This window comes from Solanum dulcamara, chromosome 11, assembly GCF_947179165.1.
Source record: "Solanum dulcamara chromosome 11, daSolDulc1.2, whole genome shotgun sequence".
Taxonomy (NCBI): domain Eukaryota; kingdom Viridiplantae; phylum Streptophyta; class Magnoliopsida; order Solanales; family Solanaceae; genus Solanum; species Solanum dulcamara.
In genome coordinates this window covers 62,792,171-62,811,458 of record NC_077247.1, presented here as the reverse complement: position 1 = coordinate 62,811,458, position 19,288 = coordinate 62,792,171, and the positions used below count along the sequence as shown (strand labels likewise).

Below are 19,288 nucleotides of genomic sequence, written 5' to 3'. Positions count from 1 at the left end.
CTTTCTACCCTAAATAAAGTCTCGGGTACTGATTCTCAATACTAACTCGTACTTCAAAATCCGACTCATAATTCTCAACCTCGATTCTCACGTATTTCAAGTCAGATCGGAATTAGCTCCAGATTTGAATTTTGGATCCTGGTTAGAATTCAAGGCCGGATCTCGAGTCGGATCTCAAGTCAGGTGTCGAGGTGGGATTTTAAATCGGGTGTCAGAGTAGGATTTCAGATCGAGAGTCGAGATCAGGTTCTAGATCATGTGTCGAATTCGGGTTTGAAATTGATCATCGAGATCGGGTGTCTAGGTCGAATCCCAATTTGAAAATTGGGTCCTGAGTAGGGCGTTAGAGTCGGATCCCAGTTTGAAAGTTGGGTCCAATATCGGATGTTGAAGTTGTTTCCCAATTCGAAAGTAGGTCACAGATCAAAAGTTGAGGTCAAGTCCCAAATCATGTATCGAGATCAGGTTTCGAATCCGTCGTAAAATATAAAATATGGGTGAGTTGAATTATTACCCGTTTTATGTCGACCTATTTTCAACCAGCCCAAATTTGATCCAACCCGTCCATTTGCCACCACTAATCATACATAATACATGGACTATTTTTCCTAATACTCCCTGTCAAATGACCCCTTAGTCTCTAAAATTATCCTTGCTTCTTCAAATAAGTTCGCGACCTCATTAATTGCATTAAGTTGTACATAAGCAAGTCCCATTTGGTTTAAAGAAATACCAAAAATTGCAGACTTCTCTCCAATTTCCCTGAATTTCTATACTACACTTTTCAGGTAATCATACTAGTCCATAGACTCCCCCAAAATATAGTACAAGAGCCCAATATGGGCTTCAATTTCTGCAACAGTGCTCTGTTGTCCTGGTGCATTTCCATACTCTTTTATGGCGTTCTGAAGCATCTTGAGCGCCTGATCAAATTCCTTGATTGACTCATAGATCACAGATATATCGACGAGACCACTTGCAATTTCTTCTGGATGGCTTACATGGACGATCTTAGTATGAATTCGAACTGCATTTTCATAGTAAGATTTGGATTCCCTGAATTTTCCTACCTTGTTGTACAAATATACGAGATGTGTTTCTCTCTAGGCCTTAATTTACTATAATAGAAACCAAAGACAGAAAATACTTCTCTATTGAAATAATAAATAACTTTTCATAGAGAATAAGTTTATATTTTTATATCATAATATCCCTATGGAAACGGTTTCTCTATCTCCATGAGATAGTGGTAAGGTTTGCGTAAATTCTACTCTTTTCAAATTCGACTTGTGGAATTTCACTGGATATGTTGTAATATCATTGTGGAATGGCGTGGTCCTTGTAATCTATGGAGTTCCATTCAAACACTAAAACTCATTTAAAACAAATATGTTGAACCCCTCCCATATTCGTTAAATTTATTAGTATATTTCATCTATATACTCAAATTAGGACCTGTTTTGATTGAACAACTAAACAATGATGAATTTAGATAATATTTTTTTAAAAAATAGTTCAATGAAAACAGACCGAAAGAGTAACATGATGATTCAGATTCAATATGGAGCAGCATCAACGAAAATTATGGGTCTTCTCAACGAAAAAACAGGACAAATATTTGTGGAGTTCACATAGTGCTGATCAAGTTCCATGTTGTTGGCAATTGCAAGTTAGGCCTTGGGGAAAATCAGACAGCATAGTGCATTAGGGCGTAACGGCCCACAGTCACGTCTTCAGAGAAGTGGAATGGGTACCCCTACACGCCGAATTATTTGGGGTTTGTTGATACTTTTAACAGCATGGATCACTTCAATAGCCCAATGCTCCCAAAATCATGGGGAAAATATATAAGTAATCAATTGTTCATCCTTTCAAAAACTAATTATATTTAAGTTGTTTTTCAACAAGAAAATAAATTTCTCTTTTATATTTATATTTTGTATTAATGACTTCACATAGTCTTTCATGTTACTAAGCATTATAGGATGAAATTTACGTTGCTTCTCGATCCACTCCAATACCAATAATTGATAAAAATATATGCATATCCGATCCTTGTAAGTATAACCAATGATGTCTTAGTAAAGTGATATGGTTGGTTAGATTTCTAATCAAGTATTAGTCAAAATAATTAAGTACAATTATTGTTCACTAACTAATGCCCAATCAATATACTATTTCCAATGTTTGCATTAACAAGAAAAGAAAAGAAGAGGTAAGTTGCTTTTTTTCCTTTTCTAGGTGGGGCTAGTTAGGGAGCTAGAGAGAGAAAGAGATTGGAGTTAATTAGTCCATGCTTAAACATACACTCCTAATAATGTGAATGGGTATGAAAATTTTATTATTTGTGATCATATACATGTCAGCGAAATTTCAATGAATATTAAAACATTATTCAAATTGGATGATTAAAGATAAATTATTTTTTACCTATGAAGAAAAATATCGTGATATTTTAAACAAATTAATAAGAAAACAATTTCAAAAAAAAGAAGAGATATCATTTTTATACCTGAATCGAAATTTTATGTGCCTTGGATATATATATCAAATCAATCTATGCATAATATATGTTTAAACATATATAATTATCACTTACTCATAGTTGATGAATATACTTAAAGTAAATCATTTAACTATGATACGATGTAATGAATTTGATATAAATATTCAATGCAGATAAGTGTTTAGCACTCTGATACAACTTTAGGTCCTCTTGATCCTGTATGTATGAAATAACTTCATGAGTCTTGGGAATGGCCGAGCTCATCATATACCCCTTCTCTTAATTTAATTAAATATAAAAAACAAAATTAAACACTTACTCTTATCATTTGTGATCCTACTCAAATTCAAATATATAACAATTCAACATATAAATAGCGATGCATGTTGTTTGTTGAATTTACATTTAATTCACACTACTTTAAAATATGTCACTAAAATTTAAGACTTTTTTTTTATATTTATATTATATATTATATATAAAGTATTGCTCTCGTGTTTTGTCGACATGAAATTTACGTAAACCAGTTGAATGGTGGAGTTTAACCCATCATCGACGCCCAAGATAAGCATACAAAGTAACTTTAATACCATTTGTAATAGCCCAACCTAGTATATTATTGTCTCCTTTGAGTTAAATTTGTCAATAAATTAAAGTGAGATGGAAGAGTATTATTCCACAATCAAGATTGCATCAGGAAAAGAGAACAGAAGAAATATTCTAGTACTATTTCTTGAGGTTAGTTGGACTAGCTAGATGTGGATGAAATGTAACCCTCGTGGAACAACTCCCTCTTCATTTTGTCTATCATCAATGGAGTCAGTTGTATTCCAACCAACATATCATACGTTGTGTCTTTCTTACTTCCCTTGAACATGAGTTAGCAGTATTTTTGTTCCCATTATAAGAAATTTTGCATATACTTTGGGTCTGATTGGTGAGGATGAAATTGTTATTCAATTTTTCTAAATTTTTTTCTTTTAAAAAATAATTTCCTTAAAAATGAGAAAAAGTCACGACCTCCCTAATAAAAGCAGGTAAACAAGTTCATGACTTCCAAATTCATTGTCCACTCGCCGGTATCCCAAAACCGCATCTCTCCCCACCACCCCTCAAGTATTTAGCTATTTTTCTAGATTATATATTTATACTACTCCGTTTGTTGTGATGCGCAGAGCTCTCTTTCCTTGGTATGACTAAAAAGGGCATAGGCATGTCTTGTAGCAGGACGTAATTTAGCTGAAAATGAGAATCCGTCTCCCCTACTAGGTCCTCTGTTGTCTCAAGCGTCCCATCTACTACCTTGGCCGCTGTTTTGGTCCAAACCTGTCTCACCATTTCTATGGTTATAATATACAATTATTGATAACGCCACGTCTATTTGTAGAACACGGTTTTCAATTCTTCCCAAATTAGAAGCAATTGCTTTTCCCACTTGTCTTGACAACCAATATAGTTGTGCCCATTGTTTTATTAAAATTATCAATCTTAAATTAGCATGATATTGTTCGCTTCAAAACAAACTCCTACGAATTCTCAAAATCATTCACATGGTTAAAAGTATCAAAGCATTTATTTTTTGTTAGGATCAAGTTCTTAAAAGTATAATCAACCCGAAGTTATAGTGAACAACAAAGATGCAGTTTTATGTCTTGACAAAGCTCATTAAATAAGCATCATGTCCAAACATGACTCTATCCCCGGCCATCTCTCACCTATTACTCGGGCCTCGACATAGGTAGGATATTCGCATTACTGGCCAGCAATTCCCCAAAAGCAACATGTTTCTGGAGTCGAATTCACAACGTTGACATTGATATCCCTTGTAATTAGAATCACATTATTATCATCATTCAAAAAGTTATAGCTGATATCAAAGACACAACTTTATTTTAAATGGGTGAGACTCGAATCATCCCTGACCCTTCATCTACGTCTCTCTCCGTATTTGTTGGTGATTTGAACATTTTAATATGATTAAGTGGTTCATACATCAACTCTATTGCTGCATCTCATTTGCTGCTTTATTACGTGAGTGAGTAGTGGCAATTTATGCCTCATTACTCATATGAGTTAGTGATAGAATGTGGTCATTAGCTGTGAGTAACTCTTGTGACCTTTATTTCTTAATTCACCATTATTCTACCTCTTTATACTTTGTAACTTATGTAACCATTGGGCCATTCATTTACCCAATTTACTATCCATTATCTCCTATTCATTGCAATGAAGAATTCCTCAATTGGTCTTACTTTGTTTAGGGAACAAGAGAAAAACATAGGGTGAAAAAAGATGAAGAGTGTTATATTGTGTTTATATATATTGAGGTTAGTGTAATGAAAGAGATAATTGATAAGGCTTCAGCTAATTCACTATACAAAAGAGAGCAATTATATGTTGAAGAAAAGTGTTTTTTTGAGAAACTTTGGACTCTTCAACTAATCCGGAGTTGTTTGAGTCATACACATTGTTTGGGTTGTTGTATTCTGGAGGGGACAAGTTAAGAGATATATTGCTGAATCGTATGCTGCAGTGGGCTTGAATCTCCTTAAGGAGATATCCATGCCTATTGTGAATATATTTTTTTATTCATTTTATTTATTTATTTTCAACTATAATTTATTATATTTGTGGTTACATTACACTAACAACAGTCAATGTTTTTTTCTCTAATCAACTTTAAATGTGAGACTTTGTTGGTACATCCAACACCATTCACCTATCCGTATCAAGAGTAATCTAGCTAGCACCAATAAATTCTCCATATCAAGTGTAATCTAGCAGCAAATCAGTTATGTACTCCAATCATTAATCAGTATTTCCAGTTAAAGCAATTCTAATAATGCTATCAAATCGTCAGGGTAAGCAGTGCAGCAGAGATATGACTCAACGGCATCTTAGTTACCACCAGAACATTACATAATTGGTGATAAAAAACATGCAACATGGTTTATATTAAAAAAAACAAGAAAACCTATGATCGAAAGCAATCTTTTGAAGACTATTCACGATATGACAGCCACGTATCTCTATCTCGTACCTGGTATGTCTTTATCGTGGCTAGATCCTCTTCTAGTATTTTCTACATGATTAAGGTGATGCCATTTTCTGCATTCGAAAAATGTAGAATAACGTGCCCTAAAAGCATTCGAATCAACATATATTGTCAGTTCATTATCAAAAAAAAGTATTCCAATCAACATATAATGTCCGTTCATTATCAAAATCCAGACCAAAAGGATAGACACAGTATTCATGAGTCTATATAAAAGCATACTTGCAAACACGTGTGCCCATGTCACAATGTAACATCTACAATTTGTGGGTCTGGAATCCAACTTCTCAATTTGTTCTGCTCACTACAATCTTTACACAAAATGCCAACCTTTTGTCTTGTAATTTTCTCTATGCATTCTCTACTCATGCCAGCTTCCTATTCAGGAAAGATAGTGATCAAACTGCTCATTTCTCCTTTTGATCATCTCTGACTCCAACTACCATCTCATATTGTTATCTCTACTATTAAAACCTTCTTTTACAAGTACAAATTTCTCCACAAAAATCTCTCTTCTTTCATAACTTAACTCAAACATCTCTCCTCCAGATAGTTCGACATGAAGGTTATAGTCCAATTATTTCGAGACTTTAATTTACTATTTGAAGTTCTCCAGAGTTGATTTTTTTTTTGACTCATATTTCTAAGTTCATCCTTCTTTGCAGTTACTAGGTTGGATGCACTCTAAACTAAAACAAAAAGGGAATGAGCCAGCAAACAATACTACCATAGTAGGTAATTTACTCTTGTCTGGTCTTCTGAATTTCCTCTGTTTGCTTTGTTTGAAGTTGGTTTTAATTACCCCCACAATAGCTGATAACGATTCGAGATTTGAAATTTATGGGTTCTTATTGCGATCTCAAGTTAATATATATATATATACTCAATGATAATTGAGTTGACAATTAAAAGATTTCTTTATACAATTATAAAATTTGGACAAAAGCTATTGTGTTCACATGAACCCGTAGTTTTAAGGCTACACGGATGAGCCGCTTCTAACACTCTGGCCACTTTCAGGAAATTCCGCTACAACTTTCTCAGCTCACAAGGAATTTAAAAGCAATGGAGCAGAAAAGGTGTTTCAAGAAGAACAATTTGATGAATTCTTCCCTGGCTTCTTGGCAATTGGTACTCTGGGTAATTATCAGACAACTAATACTGACCCTCCAACGCCAACGTTTCCTATGCCCTTTGAGCATGTTGAAACAGACAGCTGCATAACAGAGAAAGAACTAAAGTTCATAAATGATGAGCTTGAGAAGTTTCTTGAAGTGAAAGTGAATGAAGAAGTTGCTTATCAGCCATCAGAAAGAACCATTGCCCTCAGTGACCACAAACACATTGAAACAGGAGCCACTGGCAACATGGAAGAATGTCCACTCCAGAAATATCTCTTGGGATCTTCAGTTGAACTGCAAGAGATACAGTCCGAGGTAAATGTTGAATTGTGTGACTATCGGAAACTGATTATTTATTTAATTATGTCGTCACGGTTCAAACCTGTGCAAGGTCTTTTAGATAATGAGTAGCAGTGAAACTTTGAGTTTGAATTCTCAATAAATAAGAAACATTTTTATTTACTTTATTATATTCTCAACGTACAGGTAAAGCTAAAGCAACAAAAAGGATTCCTAGAAGAGTTGTTTAAGAAGAAAAACAAATTTGAACAAGGTCATGAAGGAAAAGAGAAGAAACAAGGCAAGAAAAAACATGCAGCTCATTTAATGAAAAAGATATTGCAGAGCCTCCAGCCCAAATCAAAGAGCTCTACTACAGGTTCTTCTAAAGGAAATATCACTGGATCTGTTTCAAGCAAGAAGAAACTACCTCAGGTAATTACTAATTTTATGTTAGTTTTTCCTAAAAAAAAAAATCTCAGCTTGAACATCTTAACAGTAGAATTGCACTAAATGTTACCTATGAACAAAATTTTGACAAGAGATCTCTACATACATGTATTTGTACAAAGAACTTAATTAATATGTATAAATAATTTTTCAAAAGACAAGTAAAAAATAATTGTGGTTCAGAATGTAATTACATGACAGAAAAACTAGCTCAAAAGAAGAGGATTGTCCAAGTCCATATAAACATATCATCAATCCATTTGCTAACCAATGTGAGACTCTAACACATAAGCCATAAATATAAATTTGGGATCCACTTCTATGAATGAGGAACTAATTAACTTTTGATGTTTTATATAGGTCCTTAAAATGTTCCACAGAAAAGTTCATCCTGTGAATGAGAACAATCTAGAAGATAATGAGACTAGCAACATTGTTTTCTGCAAGGCTGGTAATCTAGGAGCAATTAGTGAAGTGAACACAAAATTTTCTCCAAAGAAGGTAGTAATAAACAGAGAGCACTGGATTAAAACAGACAGTGATTGTAAGTAAAACAACATTAGTTAATTAATTACATTCAATCTCTTGTGTTGTCAATTATCTCACTGCATGTTTTGTCATAATATGTATAGACTTGGTGCTGGAGCTGTAGCTGGCAAAATGTTGGAGAAATTAAGGTGTACGTCCACTAGTGAGCTGTGGTGTGAGCCCAATGTTAATGTAAAGAATAAAGGAGTACCTTCATTCTTTGTGCTACTCAAAAGTGTGGGCTGTATTCATTATGTTTGATGAATTGTTAAGAAATTAAAGTCATATTGTCTTAAATGATGTGTGAAGGTAGACATGTATGTTTCATGAGAAAAGATCCAATTATTATTCCCTTTGTTTCTTTAGCCATGAAAAATAATTTCTACTTTGTATATATGGTCCAATCATTGACATGTCACTAGCTTTAATTTTTTGTCTGTCTACTGAAAAATAATGGATCGGAGTAACGTAACAAAAATATTCCTTAAGCACAACTTGTTGATAATTGTGTTGTGTCAAAAGTGGCTCCTTCTGTTATATGCTTCCTCTGTCCCCAATCCAATGTGGTATATCATTTTTACACACCTTTCTTCATCATTTTATTACTTGGTAAACAAGTTTTTTTGCTCCAACCGTCTCTATTTTGGGTGATTTTTTAATTTTGCTCATTAAATTCGTGATTTTATTTTTATTTTTGACCCTAGTACTTATTTTTATGACATAAATTCGTTAGGCATAACTAATTTCACCGGGCAAAATTTTTTATAGAAGGTTTGCCTTGGGTATAATTCTTTTAATATCTGATTTGCATGGAATACTTTTAGAGAACTTTTGTCATTGAATTGATGTCCAATGGCATAACTTGTGCCACTAAACTTATATTTTTGGCATAACTTGTGTCACTGAATATATGTATTGAGGTATAACATGGGCCACTAAATTTTTGCGTTGGATTTATGCTTTGAGCTTGAATTCTTTGGCATTCAAGCATAACTTTCTCACCGTACTAATGCCTTGAGCATAATTTCTTTTGCCTAAAGACATATCTTGTGGCACTAAACTTATGCTCTGAGGTACAACTTATGCATATGACATAACTTTAATTGAACTTAGGTCTTGCAATTTTTTAAATTAGTTTATCCTTACAAAATTTATGCTCTGAGATACAATTTATGCATATGACATAACTTTAATTGAACTTAGGTCCTGCAATTATTATTTTTATTAGTTTGTCCTTGTTAGGAGCATTTTTGGCTATTTTTTTGTTATTTAAAACTCTAAAGGATAAAAATAAAAATCAGTGATTTTTGAGTGGCAAAAAATTAAAAATCATCCTTATTTTAAAGCCATTTATGCAAATTAAATCTTCAATCTAATTCAATATTTTTTTCATTCAATATGGGACTCTTCAACGGCTATGATTATTAAGAGTAAAATGCATATAGGATTGCTTCTGATATTTGTTGGGTTAATATAATAAAAATATATTTTTAATATAGTCATGTGATAAACATTTTGGGCCATATTCATGCGCTGTTACTAGAGACTTTGTTGCATATTCAAAAATTTTAGGAAAAATTACGCAGATAAGCAAATATATACTAGTTAATTAGCCAACATAATTATAGTTTAAATTAATTATGATTCGCGGCAAACATCTACCTGTGATTATAATTTAAGTTTTGTATAATTCGTACAATTATAAAGTTGAGTTTTGTATAATTCGCGCGATTTATACAAACGTTATGCGCGAATCGAATTGTATAGCGAAATATACAAACACTACAAATTGTATAGCGAATTATACAAACGGTGTGCATGAATTGTATAGTGAAATAAACAAACATTATACAAAAATTTTGAATTGTATAGCGAATTATACAAACGTATACAAATGTTGTGCGAATTATACAAACGCTGCTATAACTATAGCTACGAATTGTAATTAACAAACTATAGCTATGGAGCATAATTAAGATATTTTTGAGTCGCTATATGCGAAAATTCCTCTTGTGGTCAGGCCCTTCCCCGGACCCCGCGCATAGCGGGAGCTTTAGTGCACCGGGCTGCCCTTTTTTTTTTTATATGCGAAAATTCCTCTTGATTCAACCTATATTGTTTCCACCCTATTAATCATATCTCTACATTTTTGAAGTAGCTTTCTATTTTATTTTTTGGGGCTATCAAGATGGGATTTTATTGGTATATCTAACAATATTTAGATTGATATGACATAATTTTTAAAAATTAAAATATAAAAGCAACACATCAAGCAATTGGTTGAGATGTCAAATTATAGTTTTAATGATAGAAAGTGATACCACTTTATCTTAATGTGATTCGGGGCAAAATACAAAAAGATAAATAAAAAAAATGTATAGTTCATTAGATATTTTGCTAGTATTTCCAGCAATAATCATTGACATTACAATTAAGTTATTTTTTCAGTAAATTATTATAAGCTTATGATTACATTAACATTTCAATTGTTAGGTGCTTATTTACTTTTTTCATAAATTGTATTTCCTCGGTTCAATTTTATTTATTCACTTTATATTTTGCGCGCCTCTTAAAGTATATTGATTAATATGAGTGTTTTAATACAACATGTATATTAATTGATGAATAGTTTTCGATTTTGAAAAATTATTTGAAGAATAAGTAATTAATGATTAGGGTAAAACGTGAAAATCCCCCACCCCATTCCCGTCTCCAAGAAACTTACATAATTATTTTCTCAACTTGTGAAGCTGAATATATGACAGCAACATTATTCAAGGAACTAAATTTGCCTCAAATTAAAGCCACAATGATTTGTATTGACAACAAATCTAGAAACACTTATCAAGAATCTGGTGCATCATGATTGAAGTAAGCAAATTGGCACTAAATAATTGACAAGAAGAGGGTAGAGCTCAAATATGTGAAATCTGAATATTTTTATAAAATCTCTTAAGTTTGAAGACATTTATTGTTGGTTTTAGCATTTTAATATTAATATTGAGTGATATTAATTTGCATTAGTGGCATATGTTGCAATTCTCTCTTTAATGCATAAAGATGCCTTTCATTATCATTTTAGTGTGCAGCTTTGTATTTGCACACCAACAGCAGTTTATGCCTTTCATTATCATCTTTAGTTAGTGCATTTGTTACTCAATCCATTATGTTTTTTTTAACTTCATTATCACTAGTAAGTGGTGCATTAAATGATAATGGTGCACTAAATATTAATGATGGCATCCCATTATTATTATTTTTTGAATGTTTTTCTCTCCTATAAATAGAGAGGTCTTCTTTGTTTTGAGGAGTAAGAAAATATAGAGTGTATTAAGTTTGTAAAAAAAAAGAGTTCTTATTAGTTGAGGGGAAGTGTTCTTTTTTGTGCAGCTTTAAACTCAACTCTTGTCCAGAGTTTGTTGAGTTACACTTTGCAATAAGGCTGTTGTATCATGAAGGAAACAAGTCAAGAGGATTATTGCTGGATCTGTGAAAAGATTTGCTGTAGTGGGCTTGAATCTTTTTAAAGAAGGCGAGATATCCGCGCCTCAGCCTAGAAGAGATTTTATTTTTCAATTGTAATTTTATAATCTTGTAATTTCACCAATAATTTTAAGGAGATTCAATATGGCTACAATTGAAAATTCCACAGATATCAAGATGGGAGATCTTAACAAGCCATTTCAGTTCAATGGTAATCATTTCAAGAGATGGAAGGGTAAAGTACTTTTCTACTTAAGTTTTCTCAATGTTTCATATGTGTTAACTGAGAAAAATCCAAATAAAGTTGACATCATCTCCATGGATAAAGATGAACTTATTTCTCATCAAGAGAAAGTGAAAAAGTATAAGTGTCGATATTATATTCTTAATTGTCTATTTGATCATTTTCATGATTATTATGATAGAACTTACTCTAGTGCAAAGAAATTTTGGAAAGCACTGCATAGTAAGTATGATACCGAAGAAGCTAGAGCGAAAAACTATGCTGCTAGTCGATTTTTTCATTTCCAAATAGTGGATTACAAATCAGTGGTAGACCAAGCTCAAGACTTTACAATGATAGTTGGAGAGCTCAGGTCCGAGGAAATCAAAATTGGAGATAATCTTATTGTTTGTGGAATAATAGATAAACTTTCACCTTCATGGAAGAAATTTCAAAAAACTATGCGTCACAAGCAAAAGAAAATTTCTCTTGAGACATTACTAATGAAAATCCGCATGAAATAGGATGAAAGAAGCCAAGATGTACTTTTACAATCAGAAGAGAACAACATCACAATGAAGGTAAAAATTCAAGAAATAAAATTCAAGAAATAAAATGGTTGACCTCCCAAGAAAAATAATTGTGAAAAATAGCCAAACATAAAATCAACAAGTTTATGATAAGGGACCGTGCTTTGTCTGTGGCAAGAGTGGGCATATTACTCAATTTTGCAGATTTCGAAAATGTCGTCCTACACTTCAGGCAAACGTTATGGAAAAGCCTTTTGTGGCAGTGATAACAAACATAAATATGATTGAGATTGGTTTAAAAAATATACTCCATTTAAGGAGCCCAAAATCATCATGCTTGGTGATTCTCATACTACTCAAATGCTTGAAATGAGAGACGTTGAATTGTGTTTTACCTCTGAAAGGATATTAACTTTAAAAGATGTACTTTATACTTCTTACATGAGAAAAAAATTGATATCTAGTTTTCTTCTTAATAAAGCAGGCTTCAAATAAATTATTGAATCAGATCAATATGTAATTGTGAAAAAAAATATTTTTATGGAAAATTGTTATGCTTGTGATGGAATGTTTAAACTGAATGTTGAATTGAATAAAGTTTCTACTTCTGTTTACGTACTTTTTTCTACTAATTTTGGGCATTCTCGTTTGTATCATATTAATGATCGTTATGTTGGAATGATGAGTAGTTTAGGGTTAATCCTAGTGATTACAAAGAATTTTGAAAAGTGTGAAGCTTGTAGTAAGACCAAAATTACTAAAAGGCCTCATTTTCAAGTTGAAAGAAAAACTGATTTACTAGAATTAGTTCATACTGATATTTGTGAATTTGGAGGAATTTTAACCCGTAGAGTAAAAATAGATATTTTATCACTTTCATTGATGATTTTTCTAAGTTTACATATGTTTACTTGATGAAAAATAAAAGTGATGCTTTTGGAAATTTTAAATTTTTTTCCATGAGGTTGAAAATCAGTTTGGAAAGAAAATAAAAGGAATTAGAAGTGATAGAGGCTATGAATATGAGTCAAATGAGTTTAATTCTTTTGGTAGATCATTGAGAATAATTTATGAAACTACTCCTCCTTATTCTCCTTCATCTAATGGTGTAGCGAAAAGAAAAAAAATAAAACTTTGGTTGAATTGACTAATGTCATGCTTATTGAGTCAAACACACCTTTAAATTTTTGGAGTGAAGCTATTTTGACTGCGTGTTATGTGTTAAATCAAGTGTCTCATAAAAAAACTAACTAACATCTTTTGAGTTGTAGAAAGGTCACAAGCCAAGTTTCGGATATCTAAGAGTATAGAATTGTCTAGCCTTTGTGAGGCTAATGGATCCCAATGTTACAAAATTGGATAAGAAAGTTAGTACTTGTGCTTTTCTTGGTAATGCTTCAAATAATACAGTCTATAGATTTTTTAATTTTGAAGATAATATTATAATAGAATCAGGTGATACTATTTTTCATGAAAATAAATTTCCTTTTGATTCTAAAAATAGTGGGGGTCAAAGGATTGAATAAAATATTTTATTACTACCTAGTTCTTCTTCTTCCACTTTAAAAAATAAAAAAATTGATGATTTTGAGTTAAGAAGAAATAAAAGAGCTAGAGTAGAAAAAAAATTTGGTCCTAATTTTTATGTTTTTAATGTTGGAGATGACTCTTTCACTTTATAAGAAGCTTTATGTTCACATGATTCTATTTTTTGAAAAAGCTGTAAATGATGAAATGAAATCACTAATTTCTAATAAAACTTGAAAGTTAATTGATTTACCACCGGTTTATAAAGAAATTGGTTGTAAATGAGTCTTACAAAAAAAAAAATTAAAACTGGATGGATCTATTGATAAATATAAGGTTAGACTAGTCGCTAAAGGATTTAAGCAACTAGAAGGCCTAGAGTTTTTTGATATTTTTTCTTCGGTTACTACAATTACATCCATTAGACTTTTAATTGTTATGGCTGCAATTTTTGATTTGCATATTCATCAAATGGATGTAAAAACTATTTTTTTAAAATGGAGACCTTAATGAAGAAATTTATATGGAACAACATGAGAGTTTTGTTGAAGCAGGCCAAGAAAGCAAAGTATGTAAATTTACTAAATTCCTACATGGCTTGAAACAGGCACCAAAGCAATGGCATGATAAGTTTAATTTTTGTATGATTGAAAATGATTTTAAAACAAATGAGTGTGATAAGTGCATATATCATAAGTCTTGGAATAATACACATGTTATTATTTGCCTATATATTGATGATTTATTGATCTTTGGCTCTAATATGATGTTTTAACTCCTTTTGATTTAAGTGTACACTTGTTTTCTGTTCAAAGTGAAAATGATGTGATAAATCAAAAGGAGTATGCTAGCTTAATTGAAAGTTTGAGATATGTGACTGATTGCACTAGGCCTGATACTGCATATGCAGTAGGAGTACTTAACAAGTTTACAAGTAAGTCAGGTAATGAACATTGACATGTTTTAACAAGAGTTATTAGATATTTAATTGAAACAAAAACTTATGGTTTGTTCTATAAAAAATATTCTGTTGTACCTGAAGGTTTTTCTGATGCAGATTGAAACACTCTCTCAGGTGATTTCTATTTTACCACTGGTTACATTTTTATATTGGGTGGTGGTGCTGTTTGTTGAAAATCAAAAAAACAAACTATAATTGCTAACTCTACCATGGAGGCTGAACTAATTGCTTTAGTTTCAGCTAGTGAGGAAGCAAATTTGTTAAGAGATTTATTATTTTAAATAACTTATTTTGAAAAATCAATTTCTCCAATTTTAATTTATTGTGATAGCACCACAACAATTGGTAGAGTTCAAAATCGTTATTACAGCGGTAAATTCAGACCTATAATGAGAAAACACAGTAATGTAAAATCGTATTTGACAAGTGGTATTATTAATGTTGATTATATCAAATCTTGTGATAATCTTGCAGATCCTCTTACTAAGGCCTTAACAAGAGAAAATGTATGGAGCACATTGAGGGGGTGGAATTGAAGCCTATAAATCCACGAGTCATATATGAGGAAATCCAACCTAGAGACTAGAGATCTTATAACCAGGTTCAATGGGAAAAACGAATCATGTGATAACTTGTAAAAAATGCACTATTTTTTATTCCCTCCCTATGATGTGAGTGCATTGTTTCCTGTAGTGATTTGTGAAGGTTGAATTTACAAAACACTTAATGAATATCTGTAACGCGTATGGGTGAAAGTAGGTTGTTTCCTATGAGAATGATGTTTATTCTCAAAAGCACTCATAAAATCTGGATAGCACAAGGCTGTAATGTGCTGGCTGTTAAAGCTCATGTCAACACCTTGATTATTATGTGTGAGCAGTAATATCTTATTTTTCTTAAGCAGTCACAGTTCAAGTCTGAGGCCACTACGACTCTAGAGTAAAAAATGTTGTTTCACTAAGTAGAGGTTCAATGCAGAGCAGACCTTCATTATGCATAGTAATCTTCCTTCAGTTGATAGACTCTCTTATTTAATATTAAAATGGGTGGGGATTGTTGGTTTTAGCATTTTAATATTAATATTGACTGATATTAATTTGCATTAGTGACATATGTTACAATTCTCTCTTCAGTGCATAAATATGTCTTTCACTATCATTTTAGTGTGCAGTTTTGTATTTGCACAGCAACGACAGTTTATGTCTTTCATTATCATCTTTAGTTAGTGTATTTATTACTCAATCCATTATATTTTTTTAACCTCATTATCACCAGTAAGTAGTGCATTAAATGACAATGATGCACTACATGATAATTGTGCACTAAATATTAATAATGACATTCCATTATTTATTTTTTGAATGTTTTCCTCTTCTATAAATAGAGAGGTCTTCTTTGTTTTGAGGAGTAAGAAAAGATAAAGTGTATTAAGTTTGTAAAAAAAAAAAGAGTTCTTATTAGTTGAAGGGAAGTGTTCTTTTTTGTGGAGCTTAAGACTCAACTCTTGTCTAGAGTTTGTTGAGTTACACTTTGTATTAAGACTGTTGTATCCTAGAAAAGACAAGTCAAGAGGACTACTGCTAGACCGGTGAAAAGATTTGCTGCAGTGGGCTTGAATCTCCTTAAAGTGAGCAAGATATCCGCGCCTCAGCCTAAAAGAGATTTTATTTTCTTCATTTTATTTTTCAATTGTAATTTTGTAATCTTGTAATTTTACCAACATTTATAAATTGAGATCAAGTTTTAAAATAAAGAAGAAAAAATCATCAAAATTAAAAAAGTGATTTGTGGGATAAGCATTTGCCTATAATGAAAGATTTGGCTACTAATATTTCTTGAAGCCGATAGATGAAAATTTTCTTCTTTTTTTTATGTACTTATGCTCCAATTTTGGTGACTTGGTCTCCTTTAAATGGAAAGGAGTTCTTTCGTTTCAATTACACCAAAGAAAAGAGTGGAGGATAATGGGTAAAAATCATTTTCCCCCGAAGTTTGATTTAAAAATCTATCCCTCCCAAGTTTCAACAATAATTATTTTTCTTCCTTATCCCATAAAATGTCTATTTTGCCCTTGATTTTCTATCTTCCATCACCTATTTATAAAAATAAAAATAATAGGTAATATAATAGCTTTTAAATATATTTCAAAAATCATACAGAAATATTAATAAGAATAAAGGTATATCCTATAAAAAAAAATTAAAAGATTATCTATTTGTATTGTAAGTAATTTTTTATTTTTTAATTTAAAAAATACTTCATTATTAACAAACAAAAATCGTTTATCTATTCAGACATTTAAGAATAAGAGAGAATTGAAACATGCATTTATATACATTAACAAATTAAATGCATGTAATATTAAAATAATAATCATAACTAATAACATAAATTTTAATGACAAACTGATAAAAAAAAATTCTACTTATAATTTTAATGTGCTTAAATAAAAATCTATAAATACTAAGATTAAGAAAGATAAATAGTATACATTAGAGTTTTGATTATTATTAAAATATTCACTTTTTACTCTACTCATTTATTTCATTATAGAACGTCAATAATTTATATATTCAATTAGGATTTTTTTATTTTAGTTTTTTCGAATAGAAAAAATAATTTTGTTTTTAATAGAAAATTTGTTAACTAGATAAAAAATAAAAAATTATGATTTTAAAGAAATAAAAAAGAAAAAAAAAGATAAAGGTTGATAATATAAAGGGTAAAATAGGCATTTTGAAAAATTAATTAGGATAAAGGGGAGAAAATGATTATTGTTGAAAGTTGAGCGGGAGGGTGGGGGGGGTGAGTTTAGTTTTTAAACCAAACTTCGACGTGGGAATGATTTTGACCCGAAGGATAATAGTGAGATATAATACTTTATTCGCATAAATGGAAAGGAGTTCTTTCTTTTTTTTATAGCTGTCAATATAAGATTTTCTTCACATATCTAATAATATATAAATTCATAGAGATAAGTGTCAAAAACACATCTAAACTATTTTTTTTTTTGAGTTTCATACTTAAACTATTGGAAGTGTGTGTTTCATACCTAAACTATCACTTATTAATTTCAAAAACACATCTCACTGGTGTGGATAATACACTCTCTAATTTTTAAAAAAATCTTACCACCTGGCATTCCACATGGATAAAATATTCTATATTGATAAAAAATATAAAATAAAATATTAATATTAGTTAAAAATTAAAACTAAAGTATTTCTATCCCAAAAAAAATTATTTTAAAAAAAGTTAAAAATATTTTTCTCACTCACTCCATCACCTCCACCCCCTCCGACAATCCCCAGTCCTTTTATTTTTTATTTTAAATTTATTGTATAAAATATTTTTAAAAAAAATCATACTTCACCCCTCCCCCACTCCTTCCTTAAAAAATGTTATTATTTTTATTTTTTTTAAAAAAAATAAAATTATACCCATCCCATCTAACCCTTCGCTCTTAATTTATTTATTATTTTTTTTCATTTTTCTCGTTCTACGTTAGATATGTTCATAGGAAAATATTTTTTCTATTTGCGTACCAAATATAACAGAAAAAAACATTTTATTTTAAGAAAAGTCATGCGGCAAGTAAAAAATACTTTACTAAAATTATGTGTATGTAATAACACAAAATGAGGAAAAAAATTTGGAACAGAGGGTTAGGTGGGGCGGGGTAAAAAAAAATTTAATTATTATTTTTTAAAAAAATATAAAAATAATATCTAAATTATTATTTAAGTGAGGTGGGTAGGTGGGAAGATGAAGTAAGAATTTTTTTTAAAAACTTTTATAAAAGAAATTTAAAAAATAAAAATAAAAATAAAACAAAAATTTGGGGGGAGTATGGTAAGAAAAAGTAGTGGAGTGGGGTAAAAAAATATAAATTATAATTTTTTTTGGAGGGTGGGGGCATAATAATACTTTAATATTTAATTTTAATTTTAATATTAAAAAAAGAATGGACCCGATTTTTGTATCGAGGAACAATAAAATTTTAATTAATTTTAATAATTTATTTAATTTTTGTCAGGGTAGAATGTTTTGTATATGTGGAGTGTGATGTGACAATTTTTTTTAAAATGAAAGAGAGAGTGTAGTATACACACCACGATGAGAGTGAAATAAAAGAGAAATGTGTGTTTCTCAAACAAATAAATGATAGTTTAGGAATAAAACTCCACTCAAAATAGTTTAGGTATGAAACTCAAAAAAGAAGGATAGTTTAGGTAAGTTTTTGACACTTATCTCAAATTCATATAAAATATTTAGAAAAAATTAAATGTAAAAGCAACAAATCAAAAATTGGTTGAGATGTCAAGTTTAGTTTGCAATGATATAAAATGATACCACTTATTATAATGTGACTTGGGAAAAAAATACAAAAATAAAAATAAAAAAAATGTATAGTTCATTAGATATTTTGCTAAATGTAATTTTCAGCTTTTGGAATCAAGATATGTTTCCTAAAATAATCATTGACATTATAATTAATCCTTTTAGGTAAGTTTATTACTCTCTAGCTCTGTCCCATATTAGATCGATATTTTCTATTTTACACATTAATTAAGAAATCATTAATAGATTGATCAATTTTACTATTTTGCCTTTTATTTATATCA

General features: G+C 30.7%; 1 protein-coding gene and 1 long non-coding RNA gene across 2 annotated transcripts; both read left to right on the top strand.

Annotated features, from left to right (window-relative positions):
- The first annotated feature begins 709 nt into the window (after nt 1–709).
- LOC129874405 (uncharacterized) lies at nt 710–1,933 on the top strand. Its single transcript, XR_008762880.1, has 2 exons — nt 710–1,040; nt 1,529–1,933. It is a non-coding gene; the product is annotated as an uncharacterized LOC129874405 (long non-coding RNA).
- Nucleotides 1,934–5,779: 3,846 nt separating this feature from the next.
- Nucleotides 5,780–8,521, top strand: LOC129873587 (protein LAZY 1-like). Its single transcript, XM_055948709.1, has 6 exons — nt 5,780–6,126; nt 6,227–6,296; nt 6,582–6,997; nt 7,169–7,396; nt 7,772–7,955; nt 8,044–8,521. The coding sequence occupies exons 1-6, from the start codon at nt 6,121–6,123 to the stop codon at nt 8,061–8,063; spliced, it is 924 nt and encodes a 307-aa protein (XP_055804684.1). The 5' UTR covers nt 5,780–6,120; the 3' UTR covers nt 8,064–8,521.
- Nucleotides 8,522–19,288: the final 10,767 nt, after the last annotated feature.

What these genes read in the sequence shown, in the direction of transcription:
- LOC129873587 (XM_055948709.1), top strand. An exon ending in AAACAATACTACCATAGTAG is followed by an intron (nt 6,297 to 6,581) that starts GTAATTTACTCT and finishes GGCCACTTTCAG; the next exon opens with GAAATTCCGCTACAACTTTC. An exon ending in TGCAAGAGATACAGTCCGAG is followed by an intron (nt 6,998 to 7,168) that starts GTAAATGTTGAA and finishes CTCAACGTACAG; the next exon opens with GTAAAGCTAAAGCAACAAAA.